This window comes from Balaenoptera physalus, assembly GCF_965194825.1.
Source record: "Balaenoptera physalus genome assembly, chromosome: 20".
Taxonomy (NCBI): Eukaryota; Metazoa; Chordata; class Mammalia; order Artiodactyla; family Balaenopteridae; genus Balaenoptera; species Balaenoptera physalus.
The window spans coordinates 25,741,441-25,766,443 of NC_138901.1; the positions used below are offsets into that span (position 1 = coordinate 25,741,441).

The window sequence follows — 25,003 nt, forward strand, 5'->3', positions numbered from 1 at the left end:
TTTTATTTAAAAAAAATTTTGGTCATGCTGTGTGGCATGCAGGATCTTAGTTCCCCGAGCAGGGATCTAACCCGCGCCCCCTGCAGTGGAAACACGGGAATCTTAACCACTGGACTGCCAGGGAAGTTCCAAGAAGGGATTTTTTTAAATACATGCATTTAAAATCTGTTTGAATGTGATTGGGTTATTTATCTCATTCTATGTCCTATTTTTTTTCTTATTGAGCCCCACTTTTTCTTTTTTTAAGATTAAAGTTACATGCATTCAAATGCTAAAATCTTAACTGTACAATTCTGACAAATAAATGCACCTGTGTAATCCATATCCCTATCACAATATAGAGCTTTCTGATATTTCCCCAAAGTTCCCTCCTGCCCATTCCTAGGCAATTACCCTCCTGCTCCCTGCATCCCTCCCCAAGGCATCCACTATCCTGACTCTGACTTTTTCCATCTTAGAGCAGTTTTGCCTATTCTAGAATTTTGTGCAAATGGAATAATATAGTATATATTCTTTTGAGTCTGACTTCTTTAGTTCAGTATTGTATCTGTGAGATTCATTCATGTTGTTGGGTATATCAGTTGTTTGTTCTTCTTTATTGCTGAATTGTGTTCCATTGTACAAATACACTGCAGGGTTTTTTTTTATCATTCTCCTGTTGATGGATATTTGGGTTGTTCCCAGTTTTTATTCTTTTATTGCTATTGTGATTAAAGCTCTTATGAACATTCCTGTACAAGTCTTTTTGCAGACATAGTTTTCATTTCTCTTGGATAATTACCTAGAAGGATTACTAGGTCAAAGGGTAGATCTATGTATAACTTTATAAGAAACTCCAAAGTCTTTATTTAAAGTGATTGTATCTTTTGTACATTTAAGCCAACAATGAATGAAAGTACCAATTGCTCCACGTTTGTCAACATTTGGTGCTATCTGTCTTTTAAATTTTAGCCACTCTAATGACTATGTTGTGATTTCTTATTGCGGTTTTAATTTGCATTTCTCTGATGATTAAGCATGTCAAGCACTTTGTCAAATGCTTATTGGTCATTCTTGTATGTTTCTTTATGGAGAGTCTGTTCAAGTTTTTGCCTTCCTCCCGTTTAAGAAATGGGATTATTTATGTTTTTACTATTGTGTTGTAGGAATGCTTTATATAGTCTGGAAACTTGCCTATTCTTTTTCTTGATAGTGTTTTTTGATTAGTGAAAAAACTTAATTTTGATGAAGCTTATCAATTTTTCTTTTATGGTTTTTGCTTTCTGTGTCCTATATAAGAAATTTTCACGCACTCTCAGGTCACAAAGATATTCTCCTAAGTTTTTTCTAAAAGCTTTATAGCTTTAGCTTTGTGTATAGTTCCATGATCCGTTTCAAATTAACTTTTGAGTGTGCTACGTGATGGGCACTAGGTTTTTTTCCCCATATGCACATCTAGTTACTACACTATTTATTGAAAGACTTTCCTTTCTCATTGAATTGCTTGGGTGCCTTATAAATTCTAGTAAGGATTTTTGTTGTTGATTCTGTAGGATTTTCATCAAACAAGTATGTCATCTTCAAATAAAGATGGTTTTTACTTCCTTCTTTCCAATCTTTATGCCTTTTATTTCTTTTTCTTACCTTATGGCCTGGCTAGGATTTCTAGTACAGTGTTGAACAGGAGTGGAGAGAATAGATATCCTTGCCCTGTTTCCAGTCTTAAAGGGGAAACATTCCAGTCTTTTATCATTAAGTATGGTGTTAGCTGTAGGGTTTTTGTAGATATTCTTTACTAGGTTGAAGATGTTCACTTCTATTCCTAGTTTGCTGAGAGTTGTTTTTAATCATGAATGGATGTTGAACTTTGTCAAGTGCTTTTTTGGTATCAGTTGATAGTATCATATAGTTTTTCCACTTTAGACTGTTAATATGGTGGATTACATTGATTATTTTTATTTTTATTTTTTGGCCACACCTCACGACGTGCAGGATCTTAGTTCCTGGACCGGGGATCAAACCCATGCCCCCTGCAGTGGAAGTGCAGAGGACTGCCAGGGAAGTCCCAACATTGATTAATTTTTTATCTTGAGCCAGTCTTACATTCCTGGAATAAACCCCACTTAGCCATGATGTATTGTTCTTTTCATGCATTGCTGGATTCAACTTGCTAATGTTTTGTTGAGGATTTTTATGTCTGTGTTCATAAGAGATGTTAGTTTATAGGGTTTTTTTTCTTCTTTTACTTTTTTTTTTTTTTTTTGGTCTGTTAGCTCCATAAAACAAATTGGGAAGTGTTCCCTCCTCTTCTGTTTTCTGGAAGAGATTGTGTAGAATTGTCATTATTTCTTATTTAAATATTCGGTTAGAGTTCTCCAGTAAAATTATCTTGGCCTGGAGATTTCTTTTCTGGAATATTTTAAACTACAGTTCAATTTCTTTAATGTTATGTATTTTATTTTGAGTGAGTTTTGGTGGTTTGTGGTTTTTGAGGTATCGGTCCATTTTATCTAAGTTGTTGGATTTATATGTGAAGAGTCGTTTATAGTAGCTCCCTATTATCCTTGTAATGTCTGCAGAGTTTGTAGTGATACCCTCTCTTTCATTCCTGATATGGGTAATTTGTTTGTTCTTTCACTCTCTTTTTTTTCTTGGTAAGTGTTGCTAGGAGTTTATCAGTTAATTCTTTTCAAAGAACTGGGTTTTTGTTTCATTTTTTTTCTATTATTTTCCAATTTTTTATTTCACTGATTTCTGCCCTTATTAATACTTATGTTCTGCTTGCTTTGGATTATTTTTCTTTTCTTTTCTTTTTTTTTTTTCTTTTCTTTTTTCTAATTTCTTACGGGGGAAGCTTAGAATGTTGATTAAGACCTTCTTCCCTAATATAAACATTTAATGCTATAAATTTCTAAGAACAACTTTAGCTAGATACCACAAATTTTGATATGTTTTCATTTTCATTTAGTCCAAAATATTTTATAATTTCACTTGAGATTTTCTTTATGACCCATGGGTTATTTAGAAATGTAGGGGGTTTTTTTTAATTTAAAAAATTTTATTTTTATTGAAGTATAGTTGCTGCACAATATTATATAAATTACAGGTATGCAATATAGTGATTCACAGTTTTTAAAGGTTATACTCCATTTATTGTTATTGTAAAATATTGGCTATATTCCCCATGTTGTGCAATACATCCTTGTAGCTTATTTTGTAACGAATAGTTTGTACTTCTTAATCCCCTACCCCTATATTGCCCCTCACCCCTTCCCTCTCCCCACTGGTAACCACTAGAAACATTCTCTATATCTGTGAATCTGCTTCTTTTTTTTTTTTATATCCACTAGTTTGTTGTATTTTTTAGAGTCTACATATAAGTGATATCATACAGTATTTGTCTTTCCCTGTCTGACTTATTTCACTTAGCCGAATGTCCTCTAAGTCCATCCATGTTACTGCAAATGGCAAAATTTCATTTTTTTTATAGCTAAGTAATATTCCATTGTAAATATAGACCACATCTTCTTTATTCATTCGTCTGTTGATGGATACTTAGGTTGCTTCCATATCTTGGCAATTGAGAAATGTGTTGTTTAATTTTCAGTTGTTGGGAGATTTTCCTGGTGTTTTTCTGTTACTGATTTCTACTTTAATTCCATATCGTCAGAGAACATACTTTATATGATTTCAGTTCTTTTAAATTCGTTAAAGTTTATGTTATGACTCAGAATATGTTCTCTTTTGGAGAATGTTTCACGTGCACTTCAAAAGAATGTCTATTTTGCTGCTGTTGGGTAGTGAGTCAATTAGATCTATTTGGTTGCTGATGTTGTTCAGTTCTTCTATATTCTTATTAATTTTCTGTGCACTAGTTCTGTTAATCACTGAGTTCTATTAATTACCGAAATCCACCTCAGGATTTCATCATGGACATGGGGGTACAGAGAGCGGAGAAAAGAAAAGAAGAAAAAAAGGTCTTTGAGCCACAGCTATAGGGCTTCTCGTAGAGCTTTCCCTGTCTACTCCCCAGTAGCCACTTTTGAGTTTTGAATTGCCTTGAGTTCAGGTCAGGGGATACTGGAGGGAAAACAGTAGACTCACTGCTCACTTGCTGGTACTTTGAATTCTCATCTTCCTCAATCTGCCTGCTACTGTTTATTTTTCAGAATTGTCAGATAGCTACTCTATGCATGCATTCTGTGCAGGTTTTATAGGAACAGTCAGTGAGAGAGACAGATGCAGTATGCTTAATCCATCTCAGCTAGAACCAAGACTACTGTCCCTTCTCATTGTTTTAAATTTCCTTATCCCTTTGATGTCTGCATGATCCGTAGTGATATCCCCTCTTTCATGGATGATAAAAGCAATTTCTATTTCCTCTTTTTTTATTTTGATCTTACTATGGGCTTATCCATTTTATTAAGTAAAGAACCAACTTTAGGCTTTGTTAATTTTCTCTATGGTTTATTTTCTATTTCATTGCTTTCCAGTATTATCTTTATTGTTTCCTTTTTTTTCTACTAGCTTTTAGTTTAATTCGATCACCATTTTCCAGCCTTTTAAAGTAGAAAGTTGGATTATTTATTGTAAGCCTTTCTTCCTTTCTATGTGTTTAGCACTATAAATTTCCCTGTAAACACTAGTTTATCTGCATACCACAAATTTTGATATGCTGCATTTTTATTATCATTGTTTGAAATATTTCCTAATTTCCTTGTGATTTCATTTTTGTTCCATGGGTGATCTAGAAGTATATTGTTTAATTTTTTAATATTTAGGAATTTTCTAAATATCTTATGGTTATTAATTTCTAATTTAATTCCTTTGCGATTCGTAGAAATGCTTTGTTAAAATTTATCAAGACTTATTTTACGGCCCAGCAAATGATTTATCTTGATGAATGTTTCATGTGCACTTGAAAAGAATGTGTGTTCTACAGTTGCTGAGTATAGTGTTCTATGAATCAATTAGATCACTCTGGTTGACAACGTCACTCCGATTTTCCATATCTAGACTGATTTGGTTTCTACTTTTTATATCAGTTGCTGAGAGATGGATGTTAAAATCTCAACCCCAATTGTGGATTTGTTTATTTCTACCTTTTGTTCTGTCAGTTTTTGTTTCATGTGTTTTGAAGCTCTTTTATTAGGTACACATTTATAATTATTTTGTCTTTTTGATGTAGTGACCCTTTTATCATCATGAAATGATAAAATCTTCTTTATCCCAGGTAATACTCCTTGTCTTAGAATTTATTTTGTTTGATATTAATATAACCACTCCAGCTGGTTATGGTTAGTGTTTGCGTGGTATATCTTTTTTAAAAAATTCTTTTAATTTCAACTCACTTTTCTCGTTATATTTAAAGGATTTCTCAAAAAAAAAAAAAAGGATTTCTCTTATACACAGACATAAGTGGGTCTTGCTTTCTTATCCAGTGTGACAACATCTGCCTTATAATTGGAGTGTTTACTCCATTTTCATTTAATGTAGTTATTAAAACGATGTAGGGCTGAAATTCTGTTTGTTTTCTATACATCTTTTCTGTTTCTGCTTTTTCCCCGTGTTCCTCCTTTTCTGCCTTCTTTTGGATTAATCAAAAAGTGAGTATTTGTTAGTTTTAATTTCTCCGTCATCTTTTTAGTTATAACTTTTTTCCTTTTTTGTGGGGTGTTATTCTATGGATTGCAATATTCATCTTCAGCGTGTCAGAATCTACTTAGAGGTAACGTTGTACTTAATTTTAAATATGGGAAACTTATTCTCTCTTTTGTATTAACATACATTACTAGTATTTATTGTAGTGCACATCTGTATACTGGTGATGAATTTTCTGTTTTTGTTTATCTGAAAATGTCTTTATTTAAAAGCCTTCATTTTGAAGGAGATTTTTGTTGGACCTAGAATTCTGGGTTAACATTATTCTTGAAGCACTTTAAAAATGCTGTTCCAGTTCTTCTGATATTCTTCTTCTTTTTCTTTTTTAATGAGAAATTAACTGTATTCATATCATTGTCCCATGTATGTAATGTGTCATTTTTCTCTGGCTGCTCTCTTTATCTCTGAATTTCAACAATTTGAAATGCAATATGATGTAGTTTTATTTGTATTTATCCTATTTAGAATTATTGAGCTTATTGGTTTTGTAACTTGATGTCTTCCACCAAATTTGGGAAGTTTCTCTCCATTATTTCTTCAGATATCTTTCCTGCCTTATTTTGTTCCTCTCTGTTGTACTTTCTGTATCAGGACTCTAGGTAGCTCATATAAATAGAATCATACAATATTTGTACTTCTGTGTCTGGTTTATTTCACTTAGCATAATGTGTTCAAAGTTCATTTATGTTGTAGCGTGTATCAGAATTTCCTTCCTTTTTAAGGCTAAATAATATTCCATTGTGTGTATACACCACATTTTTTTTATCCATTCATTTGTTGGTGGACATTTGGGTTGTGTCCACTTTTGGCTATTGTGAATAATGTTGCTGGGAACCTTGGTGTACTTGTTTAAAAGGAGCAATCTAATAACCTATTTAGCATATATAGCTAGGAGCAGAATTGCTGGGTCACAGGGTATTTGCAATCTTATCTAACCAAGTATTTCTAGATGGTTCACCAGAATGGCTGGACCAGCCTACATTCTCATCAGCAGTGCATGAGACACCCACCCCACCCGCCTTCCCACCAACACTGATATCCAGCTTTCCAATTTTTGCCAGTCTAATAGCTGTGAAATAACACCTATTTCTCTGATTACCAGTCTCCAGGGTTTAAAATCTATCTCATGTTTAAAGACCTCCAGAGGAAGCTCTGTGGACACTCCCCACTGTCTTCTGCCCTAGTGTTTAACTAGTTCATGGTTAAGAAACTGTTCTAACCAAAATCTTTCTTGCTGCTCATGAACTCAGCTCTTCATCTGTTTGTTTTAATTAAAAATGGCCTTTTCTCGAGGTCACATGACCGGGGGGTCGGACTGTGGATCTCTCCTTTGCGGCGGCGGCGGCCAGAGAGTGAGAGTACGAAGTGCGGCAACCCGAGTCATGGCAGGACAGGCATTTAGAAAGTTTCTTCCCCTTTTGACCGAGTATTAGTTGAAAGAAGTGCAGCTGAAGTTGTAACCAAAGGAAGCATTATGCTTCCAGAAAAATCACAAGGAAAAGTATTGCAAGCAACGGTAGTAGCTGTTGGATCAGGCTCTTAAGGAAAGGGTGGAGAGATTCAACCAGTTAGTGTGAAAGTTGGAGATAAAGTTCTTCTCCCAGAATATGGAGGCACCAAAGTAGTTCTAGATGACAAGGATTATTTCTTATTTAGAGATGGTGACATTCTTGGAAAATATGTCGACTAAAATAAGTCACTATTGAAATGGCATCACGTGAAGCTGCCCATTCCCCCAATGGCATCACGTGACGCTGCCACTGAAGTTCTGAAATCTTTCATCCTGTAAATAATTTCCGTGTTTCTTTTATAATAAAGTAATGATATCCAAACTAAAAAAAAAAAAAAAAGAAAAATGGCATAGGAGGGAGCCCTTTGCTTTCCACAATCTCATTTTGGACCGTTTTCTTTTTCAGCCTCTAACCTCAGTAGAAACCTTCCCAGAATCCACCACCCAGGTCTCAGACACCCCCCAGTCTCTGCTAGGGGTGACCATGGGAACCAGCTCTGAGTGCAGTAGCTCAGAGATGGACAGGATGGCCTCCTTTAAACGCAAGCAGCAGCAGATGCCTTGGCACCTCATCCAGGAAAAATTATCAAACAATTCTCTGCCTACAAAATCCCAGAGCTTCTCAAGGAGTCTGAACCCAAGCTGGACTTTGCTAAAGAATGGCATGAAGAAGCAGCATCCCGTGTCAGAGCTGTTCGCCAAGTTTCCACTGAGGGAGAAGCTGTCCTTGTTTCCAGCTCACTACAACCCAGAGCTGGTGCTGAGTGACAAGTCACGTGAGTGCCAGTGTACAGGGATGTGCGAAGAGCTTAGGGGATGGAGAAACCAACAGAACCTGTCCTAATCTTGGGGAGTGCTCTGTCTGAGGGGGACTGTAGCCCCTGCCTTCAGGGAGACCCCAGTCTGATGGCGGAGACATAGTTTTTGTTCTTAGGGGGTCTCTAGTCTTATTGGGAAAGCAAAAAAATGATAAAAGTAGAGCTGTGTCTAAGTACCCTCTTCAATCTTTCCTGTTCTCATTCAGATGAGGCCCATTCAGCTGAGCCTGTACAAGTTGGGGGTGGTAAGTTTGAAAAAAAAAAAACAGGGAAGAGAAACTGTTTGGAAGAAAGGCACAGTGGCTGATTCTGATTCAGCAGCTTCCGCCAGTTTTCAGTGGGAGACCCTAGTGGGAGGTGGCCTTCGCCAGGAATTTGTGCTGAGTCCAGCAGCACAGACTGATGATGCCAATGCCTTTGCCTTTCCAGAAAACCCCTCCCTGCCCCAGGAGTGCTACTTCTGCAGCCGAAGCTCTGCCGAGAAGAGGCAGCTGGATGTGCCCTCCCTCCTCCTCTTGCAGAATTCTCACAGCCATGCTGTTTCCCTGAATGACCTGCTGGTGGTTGCCACTGCAGCCCGACTGGATCCGAGGCCTGGCAGAAGCCATACAGGTGCTGTGCGAGACCGGTGTATACAGGATCAGGAAGCATACAGCCACTGCCTGACCTCTGGCCAAAGAGGATGTGAGAGGAACTAGGTAGGCCCATCCATATTCCCTTCATGTGTCTGATGCATTGGCAGGCACTATACATATACTTCTAGAATGTTGGGTAGGTAGGTGGACTGATGGATTCATAAATACATACAGGTAAGTAGACAATTAAGACTTAACCTCAGTCAAAATGTGACCCCCTTGCAATGTATATTTCTGCTATGACTGATCCGGCCCCACTGCTTTAGGTACACTTAGCCTTGTCTTCCACTCATGGCTGAAATTGAGACAGTCGCTGATGCCGGTCCCGTAAGTAGAACCATGCCAACCGTGAGGGGTTGATTTCCACACCTTTCGTGCTCTGCCAGCCTGGCCTAGGTCCAGGTCACTTGCCCTGAGAGCTGGCCCTGTGATGGAGTGTACTGAGGGCACGGAACAACAGGATAGTGGCGCCTGAGAAGATCTGGAAACAAAGACCCTTAAGCTTTGATTCCACTGTGTAAAAGGACCAAAGCGATAGCAAGGGAGCCCTTTGTCAGAAAGTTAGTGCTTCTAAAAGAAGGTGATATGTAAAAACTTAGGAGAACTCTACAACGTAGTATTGCCTATGGTGGAGGGATCTGTGCTGCTTGGCTGCTTATGGAAGGAGATACATTTTAATCATCTCCCTCACTCCTGCCACCTAAAGCAGACTGTGACCAGACAGTCTGACCTGGCCCCCTCGTGGCCTGTAGCTCACACTGCAGAAGGGCTGGCGAGTGAACATCAGCCCATAGGGATCACTTTGGGTGCTCATAAAAATGCATATTCCAAGGCCTGCTCCTGGAAATTCTGATTCAGTAGGTCCTACTGGGGGCCCAGGAATCTGCATTTTAAGGAACTCCTCTAGGTGATTCTGTTGGTCCTCTTACCACCATCAGAGAAAAACTGGGCCTGGTGTTTCCCAAACTTCCCAGATGATATGAATCATATGGGGCTCCTTATTAAGCCTGTAGTTTCCAAGGCCACACCTCTGGAAATCCTGACACAAGAGATTTGGGACAGGCCACTGAGAATTTGCCTTTCAAGGAAATATCTCAGGTGTGGTAGTGAAGACTGTCCTGTGTTTAGACCCAGGCCTGGGCAGAGGAACCTGTGACGGCCAGGCCTGACCTGTGGGCCTGTTATAGGAACAAAACTCCCCAATCCTGATGGGGCTCAAACGTACCCCCACTATCTTCGGTTCATAATTTTCCAGAATTTTAAGTTATTTATGCTCCTACTTTTAAAAAGAGGGATCATGTAGCAGATTACAATAAAAACTTGTATTTAATATGACTGTTAAAATGAAGTTTTAATGATCAGAAGCCACACAGGGAAAGGGAAGAGATAATTATATTGAAAGGATGTGATAAAGTGCTTCCTGTAATGACCATTAAATTTGGCTCTGGACAGAAAAAGCCAAACATAGCATTCTGTTTTGGACTTTGTTGTCTCCCCAGTCAGAATAGAGGCTCCTTAAGGACATGGACTATGCCTCCACCATCACACTGGGGTCTCTCTAAAGGCAGGGGCTCATCCTCCCACCCCCACCCCACACTGAGCTCTTGGACATCCCTGTACACACTGGCACTCACATGACCGGTCACTCAGCACCAGCTTTGGGTTGTAGTGAGCTGGGAACAAGGACAGCTTCCCCCTCAGTGGAACCTTGGCGAACAGCTCTGACACGGGATGCTGCTTCTTCATGCCATTCTTTAGCAAAGTCAGCTTGGGTTCAGATTCCATGCAAAGCTCTGGGATTTTGTAGGCAGAGAAGGTTTCGATATTTTCTCCTAAATGAGTAAAGATAAGTTTACTCATCTAGTAAATAGGTGATTCTTTAGGGGAGACTTCTTTCCCTGCTTCTAATTTCTAAGAGCAGTTTGTCATGTGGTCACTTGCTATTATAGACTTACTACCATCCATGGTGGTTAATGGCTGAAGGTATTGACATGTTTTCTAATGAATATTAATGATGGTAAAATTTACCCTTTTTTTGGTAGCTTACTCTCTAGGCGCCAGCACTCCTCTAAATATATATATTTTTTATCTAATTTAATTCTAATCATAACTGTGCACTTTAGAAAAGAAAAAACTGGGGCTCAAAGAGCATAAGGCTTAACATTCGGAAGGTTCCACAGCTTTAAGTGGTGGAGAAAGGATTTGAGTCAGATGTTGCTGATTCCCAGCCCTCAAGCTCTTAAAGCTACACTATTGTTCTTTCAAATGGCATTTTTTAAAAAAATTTTTTTAAATTTATTATTTATTTATCTATTCATGGCTGTGTTAGGTCTTCGTTTTTTTTGTGTGCGAGAGCTTTCTCTAGTTGTGGCAAGCGGGGGCCACTCTTCATCGCGGTGCGCGGGCCTCTCACTATCACGGCCTCTCTTGTTGCGGAGCACAGGCTCCAGACGCGCAGGCTCAGCAATTGTGGCTCACGGGCCCAGCTGCTCCGCGGCATGTGGGATCTTCCCAGACCAGGGCTCGAACTCGTGTCCCCTGCATTGGCAGGCAGATTCTCAACCACTGCGCCACCAGGGAAGCCCTCAAATGGCATTTTTAATATTAGGCTTCAGTTAGAGCTGAGGGAATAATAAATGGCTCTTTAGTGAAGGTATTTCTGTAGGAAGCAGTGATGGCCAAGACCAAGCAGGGCTTCCTAGAATACCATGTGGAGTCACCAGATCTCAGAGCTGGTCCTCTGCTTTTAGATCAAATAATGGCTTCTAAAAATTCCCAACTAGCCAGACCGCAAAGGACTGACACATACAAGTCTGATTATATACAGCAGAATGCCTATCAACACATTGATTTACAAATGGAGCAGGATGTGGTGTGAGAATAGGGCTTCTGCATAATAAATAATGGTTGAATGAAAGAGGGAAAGAGCAGAGCAGAAGTCCAAATTATGGATCATGGGCTTTCTTGGTAGGTGTAATAATAAAACCTTCCACACATCAAGTTTATGTACCGTATCTCATATAATCCTCAGGTCAGTGCTGTGAGTTTGGCAAGGCAGACGTTATTACTTTATCCTCAAGTTGCAGATGAAGAGAATTAAGCTTCGGGGACATTCAGTGATTTGCCCAAACTCACACGAGTGGTGGGCTCTGGACAACATAGCCTGATATTTCTTCCTCTTTACCACTCTGCCATGAACTTAGATCCCATCCTGACCCATGTGAGGAATGGAGCCCTGACAATTTCCTCCATTTTTCTGCTTAAATCTCTATAATCTCATCATCCTTCCTTGGGATCCACTTTCATAGTGAGTGGGCCACTTATTTAGGGGATAAATAGGCCATTTTGTAGGATTTTAAGGATGAGTTAAAGCTTGCTAAAGCAGGGTGCCTGGCACCCTACTGAATAACTGGTAGCTGCAATGATGATGACGATGATGTTGATGGTGATGATGATACTGTGCTGATGGTATTGAGCCCAGCACTCTTGACACTTGCTTTTGGTGCACTAAAAGCTTTGCATACAGTATCTCAATCCTCAAAGCAACACTTTGTGGTAAGTACTGTTGTTACTCTCTTTTTTCAAATGAGGAAACCAAGGTTTAGAGAAGTTAAGTAACGTGCCCAAGGGCACATAGATACCAAGAGCTAAGTTTGTACTCTTAACTGCTACCACTTGTTATCTGTGGCCAGCTTTTAAATGATCCATATCAAATGTTTGGGGCTGTAAGGATGCAGGAAGATGAATGTTGTATAGGAGATCAGCTCGGTGCTTTGTGACCACCTAGAGGGGTGGGATAGGGAGGGTGGGAGGGAGACGCAAGAGGGAGTTGATATGGGGATATATGTATACATATAGCTGATTCACTTTGTTATACATCAGAAACTAACACAACATTGTAAAACAATTATACTCCAATAAAGATGTTAAAAAAAAATAAAGTTTCTGGTTACTGTGGATGTGAATCACCTGAGTGCCTCCTGACCTATTAGATAGGAAAGGTGATGATGAGTTAATTGGCTTGAATATTCTAGAAGCCATTTTAAAGGAAAATCTAAGAAAAATCTTTTTTTTTTTTCTTTCCAGAATCAGACTGGATCTCTGCCATTGTGTCCCTTTCTTCCTCTTACTCCCAGGAAATGATTTGTTTCTTCCTACAGTGTCTACAATGCCCATAGAAGCAACTGAGTTTTATTTCCTCGTCTAGACATCCTGGTCTTATGACTACCTCCCATTAGCACCCTGAGGCTAATAGCCTTGCCTTTTGTGCCCCCCCCCTCCCCAGTTAGCTTACAGTGCTGGAGGACCATGACTTCTGGGAGTTACTGGTGCTGCCCAGGACACACCCCAGTTGCCCCACTAGTGACATTCCTATGGGTCCCTCACATAGCACTGTCATCCAGAACACTCCCAAGGATAGAGCAACACGAAGGGAGGAGTGCTGCAGAGAAGGACTCACAATTTCCAGGAGTCCAAAGCCCTCAGGGCACCAACAGCCCAGTGTCAGTTTGTCTTCAACTCCAGAGAGAAAAGACAAAGGGCTAAGCTTGATGGAGAACTCTGACCCCTGAGTAAGGGAGTTGAGGCGGTTGTAGCTTCATCAGGTAAAGACCAGATCTCCTCCCATGCCAGGACCTCAGTGCGCAAACATCTTCTCGCTATCTCCCTTACCAGCCTAACTCAAATTGCTGATGAAGACAGAGGTGAGGTGAGAGTACCCTGTCTGCAGGTGTTTCTTCCATTGACCTGCAGAAATGATGCCTCTTCCCCTCAAGTGTGCGTTAATCAAATAAACTGCCATGCTCCATGCCAGGCTGAGGAGCCTGATCCGGAGTGAGAATGGGAAGGGGCGGGTGGGAGAGAGAGTTCTGAGCACCTCTCATTAAGAGAGCTCCAAATGTGTCAGGAGGCTTTGAGGAATTTTTTTGGTTGTGTGGTCTTCCATAAGCCTTGTCCTTCTTGCTGGGAGCCTACAGCCTGAGGTGGCCCTTTTGGGGGCACCATGGCTGCCATGTCTCTGGCCAGCATAGGGCCTGGCTAGACTCCACGTGTAACATCTCAGTTTGTCTGCCAGTTCATTCTCTACCCTCTCCAGGAATGTGAGCCAAGATTTTTGCCTCACTTGCTCTTCCTGAGTTAGATCTCTGGGATGAGCTTTAGAGGAGGAGTATGGAGCAGGAGAGGAGGAAGAAGGGTGAGGTCTGAAGTCAAGCATCTGCTTTGCAGTGTTGACTCACTTTGCTTGATGTATTCCCAATGGGATGAATTTCTGGCCTCAAGGATGTCAGGGGATTCTGAGATACTTGAAGCCTACAGTACCCTTCAGGCAAAAGACTTTAATTATCCAAGATACTGAATGGAGAAGTTAGGCTCTAGCCATTTGTGCCCAGCTGTGAAACACACACAAAGACACACCACCTTTATCCTGACCTAAGCCTGATTATCAAGGACTCCTGGTAGAGGGTTCTTTTTAGTAGTAATTCAAGGCCCACCTGAATATCAGAAGAAGGAAGCCCTGGTTACCACTGGGCAGGCTAGTAAAAGCTTAATTGTCACCTCACCCCCTTTCACCAGCCCTTTCCTGATGCCATTGTCACTATCAGATTGCCATAGGTCATAGTCTGGCCCAGACAAAAGATGTAAGACTTGCTGAAATGGGGCTTCCTGGAAGCTCTGTATCTTTCCCCTTTTCTCCCTAGTCACCAGCCCCAGCCAGTCAAGGTTCCTGAGCTGATAAAAAGGAAGTCTCTTAATAAGGTGAAGTCAGAATTATTTGCCTTTCTAAGGGACAATTTTGATCCTAGAGACAGGGTCAGCTTCCTGGGCATGCAGTCTGTGCAGTCACACAGGGCTCCACACTAGGAAGGGCCTTGCGTTTGGTTTAATGCTCTGCTGTTACCATCTTGAAATTCTGAATAAGTTTTCAATGAGGAGTCCTGTATTTTCATTTTGCACTGGGCCCACCAAATTAGGTAGCTGGTCCTGCCTATAGAGACTGTAACGGCTCTGGGTTGTCCAATGAGAAGGCAAAATAGTAGGCTGCCTTTCTAGCCCCACCCGCCTCCTGCCTGTTCAGCCATGGGGCTATGCAGAGCAGCTGTCTGCTGAATGCTCATGGGGGACAAAAAATGCTTGTGGTGGTCCTTGCCTCCATGGAGTGTGCAGTGGGGTAAGACAGGTCCACGGACAACTAGCCTGAGTTAAGTGCCACTGAAAAAGAGCATTGGTGGATGAGAAGGAAACGCTCTCACACCCAGCTGCGAGGATCAAGTCTGCTTCAATAGAAGAGGTGATATTTGAGGTGACAGAAAAAGATAAATGGACTTTTTTTTATTAAAAAGATTTTTAATGTAAAAAAGTTTCCCATTTCAGTGATGATTTATTTGCCGTTGCAAGAAATTTTGTATAAAAATTCAGGTTCAAAAAAATTTAGGTTCAAATCCCTTTCTTCTACAAAAATTTTTTTTAGGACTTAGGGGGCATGGGTTCAACCCCTGGTTGGGGAAGTTCTGCATGCCGTGCATGTGTGGCAAAAAACAAAGCAAAACATTTTTAAAAAATTGATGTATATAGTTGACATACAATATTATATCAGTTTCAGGTGTACAACATAGTGGTTCAATGTTTACACACATTATGAATTGATCACCACCATAAATGTAGTAACCATCTGTCACCAGACAAAGTTATTACAATATTATTAACTACATACCCTATGCTGTACATTACATCCCTGTGATTTATTTATTTTATAACTGGAAGTTTGTGTCTCTTAATCCCCTTCACCTATTTAGCCCAACTTCCTCCCCTCTGGTGAACACCAGTATGAGTCTGTTTCTGTTTTATTTTGTTTGTTCATTTGTTTTGTTTTTTAGTCTACATATAAGTGAAAAAATTTGGTATTTGTCTTTGTCTGACTTATTTTGCTTAGCATAATACTCTCTAGAACTATCCATGTTGCCACAAATGGCAAGATTTCATTCCTTTTTATGGGTAGGTAATATTCCATTGTGTATGTATACCACATCTTCTTCATCCATTTGTCTATCGATGGACACTTAGGTTGCTTCCATAACTGTTCTATTGTAAATAATGCTGCAATGAACATAGGGGTGCATATATCTTTTCTAATTAGTGTTTTCATTTTCTTTGTATAAATACCCAGAAGTGGAATTTCTGGATCATATGGTAGTTCTACTTTTAATTTTTTGAGTGACCTCTGCACTGTTCTCCATAGTTGCTGCACCAATTTATGTTCCCATCAACAGTGCACGAGGATTCCCTTTTCTCCACATCCTCACCAACACTTGTTATTTGTCATCTTTTTTGATAGTAGGGATTCCGACAGGTGTGAGGTGATCTCTCATTGTGGTTTTTATTTGCATTTCCCTGATGATTAGTGATGTTGATTAGCATCTTTTCATTTGTCAGCCATCTGTATGTCTTTTTTGGAAAAATGGCTATTCAGGTCCTCTGCTCATTTTTTAAATTGGGTTGTTCGGCTTTTAAAAAAAAATTTCCTATTGAGTTGTGTGCTATTTCTTTATATATTTTGGATATTAACCACTTACTGTATATATCATCTACATATATCTTCTCCCTATAAATAGGATTTTTAAAAGTGTATATGAGGTGTGGGACTGAGGTATAAAACCCTGGAAGAAAATAAAAACAACCCTGAACATGATTAAGAAGTAGGGTCTAGTCCAATTTGGCTGGATCAGAAAGGAAAATTGGGAGATGACGATAGATAGTTTAAAAGAAGACATTGGAGACCCAGGTGCTCTTTGTTTATGTTGTCGTTATTGTACCCTTCATGATGGTGAACTTGTTTGTGTGGCTATCTCTCCACTGCACTGTACCTACCATGTCTTTACTTCTTTGTATCCCCTGCTTTCAGCCTGGTGCTTAGGACATAATTGGATTCGGTAAATACTTGCTGAATGAACTGATATCGTGAAGAGTCTAAAATGTTATCCTGGGAGGTGTTGACCTAATTCAGTGGGCAGTGGGAAATCACTGAAGGTTTTTGAATGGAAGAGAGACTTTATTAAGTGTTAGAAAGGTGAATCTCGTAGTAGATGGTAGAATGGATGATTGGCAAGGGAAGAGAACGAAGGTGGGAGAGAGATTAGGAGGCTCATACGATGACCCAGATTTCAAGCCCTTGCAGCCCCTATCAGGATGGCTGACTGTGGGAAAGAAAGGGAGACAGGTGAGAAAAACACTGTGGAGCTTGGACATAGCAGCTGAATGAATGGAGGGGAAAAGGAAAAGAGAACAAGAAAGATGGCTTCAAAAGAACTGAGTCCCTTGAAAGAAAATAGCAATTTTGGGAGAAGGAGCTTTGGGGGATGGAGATCAGGATAATTGTTTCATAAAGCAGGTGGATGAGCTTCTGTCTCCAGATGGATTTAAAAGAGCAGCACTGAAGGAAACATTTCCAAATACAAAAGTGATTTCCTAAAGACAAAGTTGTTAAATGTAGCCATGTTGGACTGGGTAGGTTCTCCAGGCTCAGAACTGGGTAGGTTCTCCAGGCTCAGAACTGGGTAGGTTCTCCAGGCAGCTTAAAAGGTCTTTGTGCCCCCACCCATCACACGAAATTAGTGAGTCTGGCTGGGGTGAGGGGGGTTGTTGACCTGGATTTAGAAAGCTCCCTCAGAGGGTCCAGAGGCAGAGCCAAGCTTGGGAACCACTTACCTGGCTCATCCCACTGGACAGCCCCAGCCCACCTCAGACAGGCTGGGTAGCGCTCCCTAGCCTTAAAAGAACCACTTCAGATTCCAGTTTTCCCCTCCACCCTGGCAGGGAGTGTGAGGCAGGCAGATTGGCAGCTGTTCCAGCGTCCTCCCCCACCCATACTGACTGATTACATGAGCCGAATGTAATCATTCACAACCCTTGTATTTACAGCTGGCATATCACTTAGCTTAATTACAGCACACAGTGGCATTTCAACTCAAGGAATCTAAAAAAGCAATAAAACGGGTTTTGCAAATTGTTAGGAAGGCAATGAAGACCTTGAAACTGCAATTTACTAAGCATTGCTTTCAATTATTTTGCATTCTCCAGCCATGACTCTTGTTATTAACCAGCAGCCTGGGAAAGCCGATCAGGCCATGTGTCCTGTGGAGGGTATTTCACGTCCCCTGAGAACATGCCGTGTGCTGGAGAGGTGGTGAGAAGCTCCAGGAGCTGCCTTGAGGTGGGAGGGGATTGTTCTGAGCATGTGTTTTTCCCGCCAGGCACCTACTAATCATGCTTCCGCCATGACTCTCCCGAACCTTGGGCCCTGACTGGTCTGGGGTGGCCTTCATCAAGCCCCCTCTTCTTCTTTACTCCTGAACATCTACTGTCCCCAAAAAGCATGAGGAAAGAAAGCAAAATCTAGGATTTAATTTTAAAAACCTAGATTTGGTGCTTGGTGTCTTCAGCTCTCTGTCTGATTTCTTTTGCTGGCTTATTTCCTGGCTCTTAATTCTTGAGTATGTACTACTTGGGCAGCCATTTTATTTTATTTTTTGAATTTTTGAATTTTATTTTTTTATACAGTAGGTTCTTATTAGTTATCCGTTTTATACATATTAGTGTCTACATGTCAATCCTAATCTCCCAGTTCATCCCACCACCACCACCCCCCCCTCCACTTTCCCCTCTTGGTGTCCATACGTTTGTTCTCTACATCTGTGTCTATATTTCTGCCCTGCAAACCGGTTCATCTGTACCATTTTTCTAGGCTCCACATATATGCGTCAATATACAATATTTGTTTTTCTCTTTCTGACTTACTTCACTCTGTATGACAGTCTCTAGATCCATCCACGTCTCTACAAATGACCCAATTTCATTCCTTTTTATGGCTGAGTAATATTCCATTGTATATATGTGCCACATCTTCTTTATCCATTCATCAGCCATTTTAAAGGGAAAGACTATGGTGTCTCTCTAACACCCTGGTTCCCCAAGCCTAGAAGTCTTAGGAATGATAATAAAAAGGGACCCTGCCCATCTGAGAAAGGGGCGGAAGCAGCAGGAAGTCCAAGCAGGCACTGAGGTTCCCTTGCTGTGAGCGACATTGGTCAGCATGATAATTGGGAGCAGAATGCCCGCTGCCTCCTCAGTCATGCCAGGCGGGAGAGCAAACACCCAAATCCTGCTGGCAAACCAAGCAGGGCCATCACAACGTGGCCAAAGCAAACAGGAGTTGAGGCAGCCCGCTGTGATGGACTCTCACTTCCCCTTGGATCTGGTAGAGGGTGAGACTGAGCCAGCCAAACCCAGGTGTCAGGGCATCAAGTAGCCATGGGGACGCTCATATCCATCCCCAGGCTGGGGCACAAGCTGGACCCTTGCTCTCCTTGCTATGATCCCCTTTGAATTTGGCACAGGCCAAGGAAAGTCTGATAATGATCAAGCATGTTCACATGTATTACTTTGTTTATTCTTCACAGCAATCTTGTAGATCAGTATTATCCCCATCTTGCAGATGAGAAAACGGAGGCTAGGGGACATCAAAGACAAAGAGCCTGGACTTTGTCTCAGGGCCTCTGACTCAGTGTCTGCTGCACTTCTCATCCCCTCTGCCTTTCCACCCCAAACTCTCCCATGTGAGTTCCCAGTTCCATCACTGGCAGAGCTCCCACACTCTAAACGGAACTTGAGTTCTTTCTTTCCATTTCTGAGAAAATGAGCAGCCGCTCAAAGGAGGGAGAGGGGATTCTTTTTGTTTTTATACCAGGAAACAGCTAGCTGACCTCCCTGATTCTGTCTGCCACACCCACCAACACAAACGGAGGCCCAGTGAGATGAAGTTGTTTACAGATATTTCAGTTATTTGGTTATTTCAATAGTGTTTCTGACCCCCACCCCTTATTTAAACAGGAAAGATCTGAATCAAGATCTCTGGTTTTCATGTTAAAATTTGGTTGTGTTTGGACATCGTCTGAATAGACCCTCTTCTGACTTGCAGCCTCTTGGTGTCTCTAGGGCCCAATGAAAATTCATATCCCTTGCCACCTGGTTGGGAAATTTATATTTCACGGAGAGTTGCACAGTAGCTATATTCATATCTAATGGAGGGACTGGGCTCCTATTGAGAAAAGAAAAGCCAGCTGTTGGGTTGGCTGTTCCCTTCTGGGTCCCCATTCCTCAGCAGATTTCCTGGTTATTTGAAATTTCCTGATTATTTTTCCAACATGACTGAGGGGAAGGAGGGACAGGAGGAAGAAAGAGAAATCGTTCATTGGACTCAGACCCTATAACCAGTCCTTTCCCCGCTAACATTTTCATTTGCTCTTCTTCTGGGGACCCTGCAGGGAAAAGCCATTGTCAGAAGGGGCCCGGGAAAGTGGAGGTGGAGGGCGTGATTGGAGCAAGTCCTCCGTCCCCTTCTCTGGAGAGAAGACTTAGAAGGCAGAGTGAGGCTGGCGGTCCCCAGGAGAGAGCGAGGTCTGTGCGGAGCTGGTTTGGAGCTTCTGTTGGAGAAGGTGCGGCCCCGGAAAGGCGCATCAGGGCGAATTTGCCGGTAACTGGAGATTAGGACACGCGGAGTAAAAACCTCGCTCCCCACCACCCAGACCCGAAGCGCGGTTCCAAGCAATCCAAGCAGTACGGCTGACTCGGGGCGCTGAGCCCCGCACTCCCCCAGCGGGGAAAAATCGCGGGTGGACCATTACTCCCAGCCTGCTTCCGCGACACCGCGCCTCACGCGCGCTGTCCGGCCGAGCGCATCCCGTCCCCGGCGCCGGACCGGGCGGGCAAAAGCGCTCCCCGCAGAGAAGCCAGGCCTTCGCCCCAGCGGGGTCGGAGGAGGATCTGTCGGGGCTGGAAGTAGGACAGAGGTTGGGGGAGCTGTGCCTGAGCTCCCGCTGAAAAAGCTCATGGCAGGGCCGGAAAGCCGGTTACCAAGCGCTGCCCTCTCGCTCCTCTCCCGGCTTCGCCCCACAAAGCCGGAGAAGTAAAGTCGACTCCCCAGGGGCGTGAAATTGGCTTCCTCCGGTATGGACTTGAGAATCCGAATCAGTACGCATCGCTGCTGTTTATTTAACAAATATTATGTTCCAGACCGTGGGGCAAAGCACATAACGAGCTTTATTATCCCCCAAACCACCTGATAAGGGGGCTACTATCCTCATTTACAGATGAGAAAACTGAGCCTGAGAAGCGGAGTAAACCAATATGTGTCAGATTCAAGACTGAACAGTCCATGTCTCCAAAGCCAGGGGAGACCTTGGACTCCTGGACCACCATTGCTTGAACTTACACTTCATGCTTGGAATTAGTTCCTAGTGTTTAGATCTAGTGTTCCAACGCAGGGAACAGAGCTGGGCATTCCAGCGTGGTCACCTCCGTTGCGTTGCTGCTCCCATAAGGACTCCCATGAAGACAGGGTGGGAATGGGCAACCTCAGCCTTACAGAACTGGGCTTAGTTACATCCAAGTTATAGATACTCTAGAGAAGTTTCAAGGAAGGTCTTCTGATGTCCTAAACCCAAGAGGAGCTTTCAGCCTGGCTGTTCTCCTGACTTATTTTCATCCTCGGAGTAAAACACAGGCTCTTAGGGGTGTCTCTGCCCATGGTAGCTGTGATTTACTAGCATCTGTCTCTTCCCAGAGCCATTGGTTCTCTTGGTGTGGTGGGCTACAGCCTGGACGCCAGAAGAAAGGGAACTGAGCTCTCTCCCTTTCCCTCCCTCCCTCTTTTCCTTCCTTCCTTCCTTCCTTCCTTCCTTCCTTCCTTCCTCTCTGGGGGCTGTGGGAAAGAGTGGAGTTGGATGTTACTTTTCCTTTAATTCACTTCTCAGTCATTCTAGTCCCTCGGCTGGGACTGGACGGAGGGCAAGTGGCTGAGGGTTTTTCTGGGACTCATGTAATTGGGGCCTTAGCAAGGCCTGAGAGGAAGCTGAGGCTGGTGGCACATTTTTGCCGACACAAAGTCCTGGGCTACACCGAGTTGGTATGATTCCAGCATCAACACTGTAGCTGTTAGTATCATCCCTCTTTTACAGACGAGAAGGCTATGCTCAGGGGGATGAAGACTCTTGCTGAGGCTGGTGGGGAGAGGGACCCGGGTCTACGCCGGATCTGTTTGACCTCACAGCTTCTCCCTACTCCGCCCATGGCCCAAGAATGACTTTGAATTGAGAGTCAAAACAGGCTCCCTCCACATCATCTTCAACATTAAAAATGATAGTCATAGTAACTATGTTCTTAAAGTTTAGTGACTAAGTCCCTCCCCAAAGAGTGAGGATTTCCTCTTGTTGTGTATGTGCCCTTAACCTTTCACAGATGCCCAGTGTCCCTTCAGAAGGGTGTCCTTTGAGGGATGGGAATCCAGCTGGTACCTGCCAGCCCTTTCCTGCTCCCCCCATCCCCCAAGGCTGGAACCATTTTCAAAGTCCCGTTTCTGAGGCCCTAGAGAACCAATTCTTTATCTAGCTGGAGAGAAACAATGCCCCATGGGATGCTCCTTCTTCAGCCTCGAGCAGGCAGCAAGGCTACCCTCCAGAAAGGCCGCCACTGGATTCTTGGCAGGAGAAAGAGAGAGAGGATTTCAGAACCTTCCCTCCTCTCAGTCTCACTCCTTTCCTCCCTCCCTCTCCCAGCCACCCCCTCGCTTTCTTGTCCCATCAGTTTTCAAAGTGGAGAGGATGTTTACCCTCTGGAGTGTGGCCGGGATGGCGCTGAGGTCAGAAGCCTGATTCACCGCAGGGAGGCACACGAGCCCGGCCCCCAGCCAACGGCCCCGAGCACGGCAGAGGGTGAGGAAATCTAGCCTTGGAAACCCCACACAGCCCTGCCAATAAATTGCCTCTGTGACTTCCCAGCCTCCCAGGAATCCCTCTAGCGACCCGGCCCTTCCTCCCAAGCCCGCCCGCTAGGCCCGGATGCTCGCTCAAGCGTGGGAGGACTCCGAGGGGCGCTCCCCAGCCCCTGTCGCTGTCAGAATTGAGGGCTCTGGAGAGGGGGTTCTCATAATCCGCCCCACCTCACCCCCAGTTTACTTTAAGACTTTCCTGGCTTGTCTGGTGCATCCCTGTCCAATGGCTAGAGATTTCTGCTCACCTCCCCCCACCCACCCACCCCCCCCAACCTAGCTGAGCGACTCTTCTGTACCCTTGGGGAGAAGGAGCCAGGAGGCGGAGTAAACTCACAGACTTGCACAGTCCCAAAGGCCAGGGGTTGGGGATTCAAAGGGTTTGGAAGTGAACCTCAGGATGCGGGGAGGAAGGGGTAGCGGCCTCCCAGCTCTTCTAGGCCATGACCTCCGAGGAATGGCTTCCCCCCTTCAGAACCCAGAAGGGGTTGATATTTCACCAGCTACCCCGTTCCTCCCACCTGGAGGCTCCGGGGTGGACTGTCCCCTAGCCCAGCCAGCCGCCACGTCCCGGGTGGGGTCAGCCTCCTCACCTGTGCAGCTCCAACCCGGGCCCTGTCTGCCCGAGCATGTCGCCTCGGCCCTCGCCTGACCCCGACCCACTGATAAGTCCCCAGACGGCCAAACATCGTTAACTTCTTTGCCTTTCTAAACTTCTCTGCCTGTCCTTTCCACGAGCCCGGCTGAGGGGTCAGCCGGTGAGTCTGCACTTCCCCCAGGGGCTGGACTCCGGTGCACCACGCTTTTGGCCTTTCCCCCCACATCCCCTCCCCCATCCTCATGCTTCAGGACCCGGAGCCAGCTTTCTGTGAAACATGGTTGGTCTAAAATAGGGTTCCTTCACCCTCTGTCTCGCCACAACTCCCCTTGGCTGTGTAGATTCTGTCTCAGAAGAGCTCCAGGAAACAATAAAAATTAAGACAAAGAAAGGAGAAATTGATGTCAGAGAGTGTCAGTAATGATTTCAGAAACTGAAGCTTAAAACCCCTCTCAGCTCCACCTTGAATTTGGGGGTGGGGAGTGAAAAGGATTGGACTGTCCACTGGGACTACATAACCACCAAATAATGTTCTTGCTTTCTCAGTTTCCTTTGCTTTTTGAAATTTTGCTCACACACACACAAAAAGGGAATTACGCTAATAGGATACTGTCTGCATTAAAACAACCAGTTGCTGGGAAACATCAGGATGCTGGCGGTCTCCCCCTGGTATCACAGGAGCATGGACAAAGCCCATGTGGGTCATGGCCCCAGGTTCGCAGACCCTCTGTCCAGGGTGGAGGGAGCCACCGTTAGAAAGCTGGTTCTTCTCGCCGCAGCTGCGTGCTTCAAGCACCCCGACTGCCACCAGCGACACCGGTTCTGCCCTCAAATCCTTCCCTAGATCTCTTCTCTTCACTCCTCCAGAGGAAGAGACGGCTACTGGAAAAAGACCCCAGGAAGACAGGCTCTGGCCAAAGAGGAAGTGTGGGGTTGTGGGGAAGTGGCATCCACAGGGAGGGGCAGAAGGGTCCCGTGGGTGGGGATGGGGAGCTCTTCTTCCTGGAGCTGAGCACTTAAACCCAAGTATGTGGCTTACACTAATTCAAGCAAATATTTGGATAATTGGAACATTTCCTCACCTGAAATAATGCAATAAGGGGACCAAGAAGTTAAACGTCCTTTGATCAGAAATCAGGTAAGAAAGCCCCTCAGGCCTCTCCTGGGAAAGAGGTCTTTTGACTGAAAAAGAAATAGATAATGTCATTATCTAATTTTAAAAAAAAAACCTTTAAAATTCGATTTACCAAATCCATACCTCAATTCTGACGGGATAAAACTTTATAACAAAATCTTGGGGAAGGCATATCTTGTTTTCAAATCTGAAGCACTGCCCCGAGGCATTTGACTACCTTGAAATTCCCCCAAATTCCAAGTTGTTAGTCTGGGTCACAAAGTGCTCAGTAAGTGTCAGCGCGCTTCCTCTCCTCCTTGGGTAGATCCGGCTCCTGACGATGGAACTCTGCAGGGCCCGAATTCTCTCTTGACCTTTTCTCTAAAGATCTGCCTAACGCTTTTTGCCCAGTTTATTTACACTGCCCAGGTAGGATAAAGACGCAAACCATTCTGCCTTCCAAAGAGTTCCTGAAAGTGGTGGGAATGCGCTGCTGAAGGTCCCCCCACCCCGCCCAGCAAAGCGCTGGCAAAGGCTCGTTGGTCCACCAGCGGAATATCCGGTGCGGTTGAAAGAGGCTCTGTTTGCGACCTGGGATCGCGGAGCCCCGCCTGGAGTTTTGGGAGGCAGGATGCGGGGAGGTCGGCTCGTTGCCGGGATCCCGCGGTTGATGGGCGCCTCTGCGGAGAGCGAGACGTGGCCTCTGCAGCCCCTCCGATGCCTCCGACTCCTCTCTTGCCTCCCTCGTTCCCCAACTTCATCCCCGCCGACCCTCCCGACCCCAGGCAGTCCTGGCCGTCCCAGATGTCCTCTGGGGATAACTAAGCGCGTGGTGATCACTAAGTTCCGAGAGGGAGCAGCTTTCTCTC

The 25,003-nt window shown here is 43.6% G+C and overlaps 1 protein-coding gene and 1 long non-coding RNA gene across 2 annotated transcripts in view; both read left to right on the forward strand.

Annotated features, from left to right (window-relative positions):
• Positions 1–17,137, forward strand: part of TTLL6 (tubulin tyrosine ligase like 6) — a 35,416-nt gene extending 18,279 nt beyond the window's left edge. The window contains exons 13-15 of the mRNA XM_082441801.1: positions 7,557–7,926; positions 8,398–8,666; positions 11,635–17,137. Coding sequence (XP_082297927.1) covers positions 7,557–7,926; positions 8,398–8,666 — 639 coding nt within the window. The 3' untranslated portion in view covers positions 11,635–17,137. The remainder of the gene's footprint in view (positions 1–7,556; positions 7,927–8,397; positions 8,667–11,634) is intronic.
• The window catches only part of LOC309650459, a 369,298-nt gene that overhangs the window by 293,333 nt on the left and 50,962 nt on the right, over positions 1–25,003 (forward strand). The window lies entirely within an intron of this gene.